The sequence below is a fragment of the Diadema antillarum genome, unplaced genomic scaffold (genome assembly GCF_040938485.1).
Source record: "Diadema antillarum isolate AM-2024a unplaced genomic scaffold, OU_Dant_1.0 seq00002681_RagTag, whole genome shotgun sequence".
NCBI lineage: Eukaryota > Metazoa > Echinodermata > Echinoidea > Diadematoida > Diadematidae > Diadema > Diadema antillarum.
The window spans coordinates 3,363-16,523 of record NW_027273281.1 but is presented as its reverse complement, the minus strand read 5'-3'; the positions used below and the strand labels follow the sequence as shown (position 1 = coordinate 16,523).

The 13,161-nt window shown below is 37.8% G+C and overlaps 1 protein-coding gene across 1 annotated transcript; it reads left to right on the top strand.

The window, feature by feature from the left end:
- Positions 1-3,620: 3,620 nt before the first annotated feature.
- Positions 3,621-12,836, top strand: LOC139715047 (uncharacterized). Its single transcript, XM_071626673.1, has 3 exons — positions 3,621-3,803; positions 4,365-4,501; positions 12,743-12,836. Exons 1-3 carry the CDS (start codon positions 3,621-3,623, stop codon positions 12,834-12,836), a joined length of 414 nt encoding a protein of 137 aa, XP_071482774.1.
- Positions 12,837-13,161: the final 325 nt, after the last annotated feature.

The window sequence follows — 13,161 nt, the reverse complement described above, 5'->3', positions numbered from 1 at the left end:
AATTCATTTTCACAGAGAAGTTTCTTCCAGTTGGCTACTTTACAGCTGAAAAATAAAAATGAATGTAAATCAATTCTTTATAGTTTTTTTTTGTCCTAAGTCTGTTGTTTTATTCATTCACAGAGATAAGCATCTGTGATTAATTGGCAGATCCAGGCAGGGGTGCACCGGGCGCGCGTCCCCCTTTATTCATTGTTAAAACAAAAGAAATAAAGAGAAAAAAATGGGGGTGGGGTGCATGCGTCCCCCCCCCCCCCCCCCAATTTTGTGCTCTTCACAGAATTATTGTATCCGCCCCTGGTGATGTAATCATTATATAATTATATCCTTAAGTTATACATGATGCTTGCCTGCACATCCACCTGACAGGAACAAATCATTAATTATAAAGCCCAGTATTTGGCAATATTGATAGAAAACAATTGATGCAGGACAATGAAATGGATGCTTCTCTACATGTTTTTGATGGACGATTCTAGTCACCTGGTCTGTGCAAGTTCGTTCTTTCTTTGTAAAATGAATGCAATAAATTGTTGAATATCAGAGTCAGACAAACTTTTTAGAATGAGACTATGTTACGGTACTTTAAAAACAAGTATACCTAACCACCTGAAAAAAAAGGTCATTCATACAAATCAAACATGAGCTACAAACTGACCTACAGATGCAAGATTTGAATGAAGAGGGTCTATATAAAGGGGTAACTTTATAAGAGTGAAGAGCATCAGAATGACAATTTTGTTTCTTAATCTTTCTTAGTTTTACTTTTGTTTTCACAGCATTTATAATTTAATAATGTTGGTATCTGGCCCAACAGGTCAGGGGTCATGCATACATTATAGTCTATAGAATCCGAGCTTTTCTGATGCAATACTGATGGCATAGACGTCTACTACTTTATCTAATGAAATTCTACGCAAAACGTCTTTATGGTTTCTAGTTTACACTAACTTAAGTAACATCAGTGTCGATCAGACATGCGGACGCAGACCGTATTAATGAGTTGGGGTATGGTCGTTGTCATTGAATGACATTGAGCTTGGCCCAGGGGTTTCGCGTGTGCGTTCCAACAAGGCCAATGGTATGACCATCCGCGCAATAAATGTGGGCAGAAGCAGGGTCATTCGTCCGGCCCAGTCACGTCACACAGTTCAGCTAAAATCAAGGATCAACATATCTCGAAGTTTACAAACATAATGCATTCTACGATTAACATGATAAGGCCGCCATTTTATACCTAAACAAGTAGGGGTCCAGCTCCTCCAGATCAAGAACCGTGCTCACGAGCACACTGCGTAAGTCATCGTCAGATTTCCCCTCTTCAACGCCTCCTCCTCCCGCTCCGCTGCCGGAGTTGTTGGCATTCGCAGGTGACTCCATCGAAGAAACTGAATATGCCCTAAAACCTACCCTGCTGCTAGTTATTTTACTAACTAAAGATCGGGATAACAGCGCCTTTCTGCGGTTCCACGATGGAATCACTTTGGAGTAAGTGTCCCTAGTCCAGAATGAAGCTAAGCGGCGAGCGATTATCATTCTGTATGCTGGGGAAACAGCGGGCCGGGAAACACGTTAAATCGGTACCTGTGTCTGTGTGTGTGTGTGTGTGTGGGGGGGGGGGGGGGGGGGGGGGAAGGGCTTCGACTGTTTACGATCACGGTACAGAACACGGTACATTGTGTGACCTACGCACGCGCGCATAAACAACAGACGTACAGTGTAGTGTTACGCAATCCCTTGTTCTCAGCTCACACGGCCGGGCTACCACGCGATCTCTTACTACAAGTATCTCTCACACCTGAGCCTCTTCTGATTTTTGACATCATTTTTTGGGACTATGCAGTACCTCACTGACCCGGCCTGTAGTCATTTTCTTAGTATCGTACCGCCCAGAGTTCCCGCTGACCTGTACTTGACGTCAGTCTGCTGAATATTCATCGTATCGCAAGTGACCCTGCAAAATTATCGCTTATGCAACTTCTGTTTACAGAACCGGAACACAGCACACACAGACACAATAATAGGGAGCTTTAGATTTTCGACGCGCGGACGTTCAAAAGAAAAAAACATGTTCTGAGCTTGCGCAGTAGCGCGCGTAAAGTCAATCTATTTTTAGCTTGCGTCGCCTGAGTTGTTTACTACGCGTACTGGGCTATTTTCACGTCCGCACAGTTTGCGACGTAGAGAGCTTCTTCATGCACTGATCATATGGGGGCGCGATTTTATTTTTTATACGTTGCGTCCCAGCGTAATCTAAAGCTACTTTTCGACACGACGCAGGGAGAGGAGAACGTCCAGCGCAAGCGTCGGCTCAAACGTCCGCGCGTCTAAAATCTAAAGCTCCCTAATAATGCAGTTGGAGGTACCGACTGTCGACTGCGCCTGTTGAGTAGTGTAGGTACACGTGTGGCTGTTCAAAGAGAAATTTGCAAGCCGAACGTAACGCCGAACCGAACCACACCCGTGACCAGCTTGAGAGGAGATCATTGCAGACATTTCCGAAGTGGTTGCAGTTCATCAGTTCATTCATCTTTTGCTCGCTATAGTCTTGAGTGGTGCATGGTGAGTACTCTCGCTCTCGTCATGTCTGAGGTTAAATAGTGTAATTGATATCATCGTCTGTCTGCTAAGTTTACTCTTTCTTGATGATGATGCTAACGAACGTTATAAATGCTATCATCTGTGCTAGACCGCTCTGCTGCGAGCAGCGGATCGTGCAGGGTGAGGTAAAGTCTGTGCTGTGATCATTCGACTGATTCAGTATGCAGGCTACAGTTAAAATGCAATCTATGTAGACTATGGTAAAGATAGTGTTCTGTTTTCTTCTTTGTTTTTGTTCTTCTATCGATAAGAGATTGCTGCTGCTCTGAGCCTTGTCCTACCACACCACACATGTTTTTTCCCCATGGGGCCATGCACTGCCCCAAAGTTTGTCAGCCGTGGCTTGTTTACTAATAATCAAAGTTTTATCATATGCCGGGTTGTTTTTTTTTTTTTTCACCCTGCCACGTGCATGCATGATGTGATGGCCAGTGATACATGTACTACTGATGATACTACAGGAATGATCCAGTCTTACACTGAATGTAGGCCTATGATGTAACCCCAACCAGTATATAAAACAATCATACAATATTTTTTTACTGAAAATTTGGGTGGGGCCCAGAACATGATTTATATTAAATTAAAAATGCACGACCAAAACCATCAAAGTATGGCCATGCATGGGATTAGGTCTTCCCTTCCCAATACAAGGGCGCATTCTTTGGAGTATGGTATATGTGATGATGTAATGATGAATAACAAGGAGGGGAAAAGTTGAATGTAATATATTTTGTTAAGATTTATGTTTCTTGAATAAATACAGTAAATATGCCAATTCATGCAATATTCTCTTTATATTCTATTGATTAATCCTTCATATAAGTCGAAGCTATTTCTTCAGTCCAAATGGATTCGACCTAGGCAAGGTTGACTGCTGTATTTAAATGGACCATAGTACCTTTGTAACAGATGTTTGTGCTGATGTTATCAGTTTACCAAATTATTACGTATTGTCGTGACTTAGATTTTATATTTCATCTTGGCAGAGCTAATCGTCAGGAGGTGGAACCAGCAACATGGTTGTGAACAGCACTTTGATCATCGATGACTACAATCTCGCACTATGTGGATTTGTCACCATCGGTATGCAACTCTCTTTCTTCGTCATCGCGGCAACATGCAAATTTGACAAGGTCACAGACTTTGCAGGGGGCACCAACTTTGTTGTTCTTGCTGTCCTGACATTCTTTTTGGCAAGGGTATGTATGATTTCATTTTGCACGAGGTGTTCTGAGCATATTAGCTAAGATGATTTCCCAAATGTGTGTTGAGACTTTTGAAAGGATTGTTGTGAGATATACATTTTAGATGTAATTTAAACTGCATTCTGTCAAAATCATTCATTGACTTTGAATATGAATGTTGATGTCTATATTTCAATATTTAAAAACCAATTGAATTGTGGGCAGATATGGTTCATATCTCATTTGATGGCTGTGACTGATGTTATATTGTTTTCTGAAAACATTTGAAACATCAAGTAGGCCATCTTATTGTCAGACCAACTTGGATCTCCATTCTACTGTTCCTCTTCTATTTGATTCAATCAAGTACAACTTGAAATTGGTAACTTTTAACTTGAGAGTGCTGCTTCTTTCTTGATTCTTGTTTTCACCTCTCCAGGTTTTAGACAATGAAAGCCTTGAAAGTTTGTCTCATTAAGATAAAAGGGCAAATGCTATATCAAGTCCATTTTTCCCTCAATAAAAACACTTTATCTTTCATCAATATTTTGACATACTGTACCCTCTTTCCTGCAGACATATGGAGTGCGACAAATTGTGGCCACTGTCTTGGTGGTTTTGTGGGGCATTCGTTTGTCTGGCTACCTTCTCTACAGGATTATCAAAATTGGCGAGGACAAAAGATTTGATGAAAGGAGGGAAAACTGCCTCAGGTTTGCCATATTTTGGATTTTTCAGGTACGTATAAACATTACAATTGTCGGGTTATGAGTGGTTTTTGTCTTCACTGTTTTTACCCAGATTAAGCAGAATTCTGTAAACCCAACATTTGAAACCTCTCCATATTTTTTGTTCATGGGGCATTGTGTGAAGCTTGTCTGTTATGTGCATTTCACTTTGAAACCATGATTTTAAAAGTGTATCATAGATTTTAATCAAACTGTATTTCAGAATTCAGTGATAAAGACACCCCCACACATACTGCTGACCTTTTGGTTTTTAGTCTGTTAAAGCCACATATATTTTTAGAAATCATTTGTGCTGTGGACAAACTTGTACGTAATGCAAGAGTTTAATGCTGTGTTGGAAGAATAAGATGATATATTATGCAAATTAAAGATCTTCTCTCCCATGACCCTTAACTCTATTATTATAAACTCTCACCTGTGTCTATGCTTCAATCATGCATGAGAGAGTTTCCTTCAGTCATAATTGACAGTACAGTATTCATCGCATAATCGGGCATCTGATAATCGGGATCCTCGCTTAAATGATATACGCTTCCCAGAAACATTTCCAACGCACGTTATTTTCACTGGATAATCGGGCGGGGACCTCTGATAAACGGGACAATTTTTCTTCAAGCGATCTTTGATTTTGTTAATATTTTACACAAAAAATCTACCAAAATACCACAACAATATTTCAAAGATTCCGTATCAGTTGTCGTTTACAACAAACTTACAAAGCAAGCTTCGGATTGGTGTGTTTTGACCTCCGTCCATCCAGTACATGTACATGCATAGCCACGAAAGCGCCGTGTATAAGTATCCATGCCATTGCAAAGCACATGCCTTCGCGAACATTCTTCTCCCCTACATAAGCAAAGCCATGTGCTCGCTTGCAATTCCTACTCGACTCACATCCAATAAAAAACATGCCTCGCTCATACAGCCTAGGCTGTGTGCGTTGTTTAATCTCAGTCATACACTCTGAGGGCAAAGTCCATTGTTATCGCGCGCCTTCGTATCTTGTTATCTACTGTCTTTGGTTTCAACTTTCAATACAGCTGTACACTGTGATCTGTGTGTACGTCACAATCTTCCTCAGTTGTGACTGGGCAAAAGTTACGTGATTGAAATGAGGGCTATGAACAGTTACGTATTCAGTGAGATGGGGGAGAGAGTGGGAGGGAGAGCGTGAAAGATGAGAAGGGTTCAATGTATGTGGTCTTGTTTCAGATCAATGGTGTAACTTTGAAAATGACTACTTCATGAGCTCTAAAAAATAAGTACAAAGTCGTGTTCCCTTTTCCTTTGGTGATTTGAAAGGGCACTAAAAGTGCTACCTCCCGTAGCATAACAAACTTATGTGGTCAATTCATCTCCTTGCCAGGGAGGCATACGTGGTCCAAAAGTGCCATTCTTCAGGGACAAATTTTACAAGGTTTTAGGGTAATCACTATTATGTTATGAAGCTTTCAAAAATTAAAATCTTATTATTGCTGTTGTAGAAGAAGAGAGTCATACTAAATACCTATCACCATTGGAACACTACAACATCTCATATGTGTATGTGACACTACCTTTAAAGGGGTGTTTCGGACGTGACATTTTCCGTTAACAAATTAGGGTCTAGTAGAATTAGTGCTTGGAATAAGTAAATTCAAAAAGAGAGCATCAAATCATTATTTAAGGCATGGCCAATGATGTGTAGATTTACATGTAGCAGTATGAAGGCATCACCCATGCTTGAATAGAAAACATTCAAAAAAACATTTTTGTTAACAATTTTCCGTTAACTTTTTGTCACGTCCGAAACAAATTTCAAATTGAGATAATCAATACAAAAAAATATAACTAAACAGTTTTCACCATTTCTAAATCACCACTGCTACTCTCAAAAGAGTCTGTGAATATTAGAAAAGTATTCGTTTTTTAATAAAAAATTTCTGGGAATTTTACGTTTTCCGTTAACACATGTCACGTCCGAAACACCATGTCACATCCGAAACATACACATGATAACTTTCAAGTCAGGTTCTCCACTAACAGACTTACCAGGTAAATAGTTGCTTGTCTGACTTTCATAACAACACACTGGTTAAATGTATGCATGAATTATGTCAGCTCAGGTTCATTTGTACATTTTGGAGTAATAAATGTAAACAAAGGGTGTTTCGGACGTGACGTGTTAACAACCTATTTAGACAAATGGACCAGACACAGCAATATACATTTGTTCACTCATTCTTCTTGTATCATTATCATTTACAGGGTACAAGATGTAGAATGAACTACAACTAACATTATTTAATGGCACCTACTTGCCCAGAGACACAAATATGCCTAATTTTAACCTAGGATTGGGATAACTGTGTGTCTTTCATATCCTCATCCACAGAGGGAAAATGGGGAGTAGGGTTTCAAAATATGTGTAATATCTTCAGTATGTCACTCATATTTGATATCTCTTACAAAGTCTCTCTGCAGTTTATTTAAATTCTTGGTAGTTTGAAAAGCAACAGATGTTTGCATTATAGTAAACACTGTTTCGGACGTGACACATTAGTGTTAACATTACTTTTTACTTGAATTCTATACAATTTTGCTCACATCCATTTGTGTTTTAAGTCAGTTTCATTGAAATACCAATGCAAGGCAAACTATTTGGAAAAAAATTAACTTACCATTACTTATTTTTCTTTCTTTTCCACCTTTATTTGTCAAGAATATTTGATTCATGTATGGACATGGATATTGCATAATGTTCTAATTGGACATTCACATGTTATATTTCTGTAAAATACATTGCACAGCGACTCATAAGCGTGCTGCAGCAGTACATGTACGTTATTAAATTAGTGTCATGCTAAAGTGCTGTAAATATTGAATCAGTTTCATTAATAATTCATTGATATTTCGTTACATCAACTTCTGTAAACACACAAACTGTAGTACTGAGAATATTGTGAAAATCAAAATGTCAGATTTCTCTCCCTACTTGTACAGTGTATGAGTAGGGTCAATCCTGATTTCAGATAAACTGAACCCCATTAATAAACATTTTTGTTAGGAATAATCACATGATCTGGAAATGTAACTGTCCAGAGAAGCTACCCTTAGTCAACTATCCCCCCCCCCCCCCCCCCCATGAAGTTCCACCTTAGTGCACTGCGCGGTTGAACTGGGATTATGTATTATTAAAGATGTATGAAACTAGAGTGTGAGTACTAATAAGTGGGAGAGGGCTATGAGCAGTAAGATACTTTTAAAACTCCCCTTCTCAATTCTATAAGGGTCATTCTTTTGTGCATCTCAATCTGCTCTACCAAAATATGACAAGTCAAGTTTTACAGGTTGTGCATATGGACATATAATATATGGAGAACAATCAAACTCCAAATTGAATTAAAGAGATGTAAACTTGAAATCACATCATATACCATCCACTCCCAACCAGAAGCTGATTTAGCGTTAGAATAGCTGATAAAAATTAATGTTTAAAGGACATGTATACACATTGTAAAAACTGTACTTGTACATCCCCAAGTGAGCTTTGTACATGTACATAAGATGTCCCAACACATACAGTAAAGGGCATTGCATCATAGACAGACAGGGTAGTGCAATATATTTGAACAAGCAATGCACTTGTAGATAAATTTAAGTAAATGAAAATGTAAAACGAAACTTGAATTTAATGATTACATAGACACATACAAAAAACAAACAAACAAACTGGCAACTAAAAGTGGTATAAGGGGATGTAAATATGATCTTGTCTGCTAAAGTACCCTTTAAATATATTTAATCATGATGGCATATATGCATAACGTTATCTAACTTGTGTTCCTACAGTCACAAATACCATGGTAGTCAGGATATTTAGCATTTTATTACAAATAACATTTTTTTTTACTTGTTACTGATGGTACAGTGCAGGACCAATCGATTCCAGTACAGTTCTACAAAATTTCGAGGCCATGATTTGATCTTTGTCACAGGTATCAAAAATACAAATAACAGCATTCCTCACTTTGAATATGCATAAATGCACAGGTTAATTGAGCATGTTTGCATGTGCAGGAGTTAACTGGACACTAGATGTTCTAAAGGTAACTACTGTAGTAATCTACACATATATCTGGCTAGTAACCAATTTCAGCAGACAAGTGAGCTCTACTTCAATCGAAGGATATGTTTGAATTCATCAGGAGAATGTTGTTGCAATTTATCAAATGCATATCATTTATGCACTGATTCTTGAATATTTGTGTAAGAAATCATAAATAGGAGGTAAGAAATCATAAATAGGAGATTATAAATCCTAATGATGCCATGACTTGGTTGTTATATACAAAGCACAGGTCACTCACTAGGACATAAAACCACCTGAACATCCTGTATTCTTCATGACTCTTGAAAACTTGTACTAAACAATCTGGGTTGATTGAGTGTTTGGCAGCATAGAATGCACATGAATCTACAAGCTCTTTATTTCACTCTGTGTCATGTAAACTTTTAAGAGTCACGTCCGAAACAACAGTATGGATTTTACTGATCTATAAAGCTTAGTGGTCTTCAATCATTATTCCTGACTTGTAAAACTGACCTTTTTCAAATGTGTGTAGGTGACATGAATCACTAAATCCTTCTGTATCTCAATATTGCCTGTATCCGACTTGTGTAATGGCAGGCTTCTTGATAACTAAATACTTTGCATGAATTGGCTATTACAGCTTTTTCCAACAGGTTAATAGGACATTTGGTAATAAATTTGCTTTTCCTCACCACTTTAATGTGGCAGGCAAGCTTAAGGGATACAGTGCATTGCTTTGCCAGGATAATAGTTAAGGCTTCGTGAAAGGCTTTGTATCAAACATTAGAGACACAACTTTGTGTAAACATTGTGTGTCACGTCCGAAACGAATGTCCTGCATGTATACTATCAATATGTTGAATGCATTTTAACAGAGTAATTATGCATAAACTGTGGCTTGGTCACTATTAAGATTTGAATTCTAATGAAATTGATTTTGTTATTCACCTTAAAATGAGTTAAATTGTATGTTAACTACTGTGTCACGTCCGAAACAATAGCCGTTTGTTAACAGTCACGTCCGAAACACCCGAGTCAGAAAAATATCACCACAAGTTAAAATGACTGAAATCTGGTGATACCTATATCATTGTGTTACTTCCTAAGCATGTTTTGTGTACACCATTAGTGATTCATTTTCTCTCATTTTTAATAAAGAAATTCAAAAAAGAAACGGTCATTTTGTAAAAAATGACATATTTTGAGTTTTCCTCCTCAAATATGAAAAAATTACATCTCCTTATCGAAAAATGTTGACTAAAATTTGGAGTGTATATTGGAAGCATGAAATATTGATAATGATGGAAAGAGAAGTTGAATATTTTTATGCTTCTATGTCAAAAAATGGAAAAATGAATTTTTCATAAAATTGGCCCCATGCTTCAGTTTGCCTCCCCATAATTTCCTTTTCATTGATATGGGAGCTCTGAAACATTTTTTCCCATTAAATACAAACCCTAAGTGAAATGTCCAGCAACATTTCAAAGCATGAAAAGCAATTCTAAATTTTAGCCATTTTGTCCATCAGTTACACCATTGATCTGAAACAAGACCGTATATGTATGAGTGTGATAATACATTACACATGTTTTTTTTTCTTTCTTTCCTACAAGAGACTATCAAAAACATCAAGCAAGAGCTTATGATAATCATCTGCATTTTTAACATTTCTCTCTCATTATCATGATACATATTTATGCATTCAAAGAATATGTTTACAAAGCAAATAACAGACATCAAGTTGGATTATCATTTGCATCTTTATTGATTATTAAAAAACCCACAAATCATAGCAAATCAACTCTAAACACAAATTGTTTTTAATTTTAGTAGATTCTATTCCATATCTCTCAAAAGTACATATACTTTAAAGACAAGATATAATTAGATATATTTGCCATAACAAAATATAAGCAGCACAAAGGGGTGTTACACCAAGGGGAGAGATGAAAAACTACAAAAAATGCAGATGTGAGGGAATTACAAAGACTCTTGATCTACTAATGATCAACCCCCATGGACTGCACCTTACAAATTTGAATGAAATTGTGGGACTTACAACAAAATACACGCAGACATACAGAATGAAGGAGAAAGACAAAACAGGCAAATGAAATGAAAAACATGGTACAATGAAAGTATTGATATGGCAAGGACCATAAAGGAAAAATGAAGCAATAACAAAGATATACTTATGAGGATCTTTCAAAGTTATTGTACACACAAAACTACAGTAAATAGAGAAAAATCTAGAGGGAAATACATTATGAAAGATAATAGCTGTATAGTGCACTCCCGTTGTAATGAACACGGTTACAATGAAATTCCGGTTATAATGAAGTTAAACTTCAAACTGCAATATTATCCGCTCTATGTTTTTTTTTATGTTTATTGGTTCGGTTCTAACGTAATTCCGACATAATGAAAGAGATCTGCCAGTCCCGAGGACTTCGTCATAATGGGAGTCAACTGTAGTTGTGAAAATACATCTTCCTTATATACATTTTCTTTTGAAACAGAGGTTTATTTTGAATGACATTAAATATGCTATTATAATGGGACCTCAATGGAGCAGACTACTTCTTGAAACTTCATATTTATAAAATGTTACATCCTAGGTGTATATACTTTTTTAATTACTCTTATTGGCAGAAAGATTTACTTTACGTAATCTTGAATTTGGAAGGGGAAAAGTTTGCTAGTGAGTGAGTACACAAACACATGAATGCAATTAGTTACAATCCTCATTGCATGCTTTGGTTAGAATATAGGTTTTCGCATTCATTTTCAAAATTTTTTTTCATTCAATTTAATAGATTTATGGTTCGATTTGGTGCCGAGAGATCTTGAATATAGCAACCCTAGTTTCAAATTCATCTCTTGTCGATCATTTTCGAACAAAGTCTATTCAATTTAGTCATTTGTCACACATTTCTGTCATTTCAAATTCAAATTCATCCTTCACACTCGCTGCACACATCAGCAAAAGCAATTTCATCTTTTAGTGATCATGTTCGTCAAATTTCCTTCAAATTTATCTCATATCTCTTCTGTTGTGATTTCTTGATTGTTTCATTTTTCCTGCAACCATTTACTTTTTCCACATTTAGGAGTAGCATACACACACGTATACTGTACCCCCACACACATAAAACACAGACAAACATGCACACACACATCCTTCTCACAGAACACACAATGACAAACATATGTACTGTCAAACGAACGAGGTATTTTTAAACTATATTCTAATGCTATTTTCAAGCTATTTTTTCTATATTTTTTAGCATGAAAAACAGTCAGAAACTTCATTTTTGTAGTCTATTTTTTCATCTATTTTCCCATATTTTTAGACTAGCTTATTTCGGGCAGGGAAGGTGCAAAAAATGGAATTCGTTGGAATGTATAAATTTGAAGTGCATGAGTATAAATCTTATCAATAAACCCACACTTCCCATCCACAACTTGTTGGAATCACACGTGTCCTTCTTCACCCTCTGTCTCGTAACCGCCACATGCTACGTGGTGGCAGGAGTTCTCTTAGATTTAATGCCGAAAAGTTAAGAACCATGGCCAGATTGTGTTCTCCTGGACCACTTTCTTTTGAGGGAAATACTGCAAAGAATTGGAAAGAGTGGCTGAGGGCATATGAATTTTATGAGATGACAACAAAATTGACAACAGGTTCAACTACCGCAACCAAGGGACTCACGGAGCAATGAGAGTTTCGGTAGCTTTTCACTGATTTAAGAGTGTGAGTTTAAAGGCCTCAAAGACAAGCTGGTAAAGGACAGTAATGTCTGTGGGATACATGGCCATGGTCTCCGAGAGAAGGTACTACAAATTGACAAACCTGACATGCAGAAATGTGTTGACACGTGTACAATTGCAGAAACAAGTACTAAACAAGTCAGACAGCTAGCCGGCAACGAACGGCCTGCCAAGTGTCGCCCATTTACGACAACTGAATCGTGGCCGACAAAATCTATGAAGCCGAATCCAACCCGACGACCCCACAACAACCAGCAAAGTGTGTCCATCTTGCATGTTCGTATATAGGATGGCGACATGCCCATCCAAGAATCAACACTGTCACTGATGCCATGAGATTGGACACTTTATACAATTGTCAGAGTGTCATGGATGTCAACTGACACAAGACCAGCACAAGAGGGACGAGCTGACGAGATGAGCAGCGACAGTACCACAGAGATGACCGAAGCGTGAGACAGCTTGAGACTGACGACACATGGCCATCATGGATCCATCCCGACGACTACTAACCCTTGCACAACAAAGATGCAAAGTTGAGGATATGGCAGGCACAGCCTCGAAAAAGATAAATCGTGCTGCAAATTCTTAAGATGGTGCCTGCAAAACCCAATTTCTAACCAAGCCCCAGTCCTCACGGGTACACGTCACGAGACCCACACCCACGAGTCATACAGCCAAAGTGTTATACAGCCCATGAGTCATACAGCTCACAAGTCATACAGCCCACTACTTATACAGCCCATGAGTTCGACATTAAGTAAATAAAGTCCACAAGTTC

What these genes read in the sequence shown, in the direction of transcription:
- LOC139715047 (XM_071626673.1), top strand. Translation starts at nt 3,621, where the DNA reads ATGGTTGTGAACAGCACTTTGATCATCGATGACTACAATCTCGCACTA. An exon ending in TGACATTCTTTTTGGCAAGG is followed by an intron (nt 3,804 to 4,364) that starts GTATGTATGATT and finishes TCTTTCCTGCAG; the next exon opens with ACATATGGAGTGCGACAAAT. An exon ending in AGGAGGGAAAACTGCCTCAG is followed by an intron (nt 4,502 to 12,742) that starts GTTTGCCATATT and finishes TACAATTGTCAG; the next exon opens with AGTGTCATGGATGTCAACTG.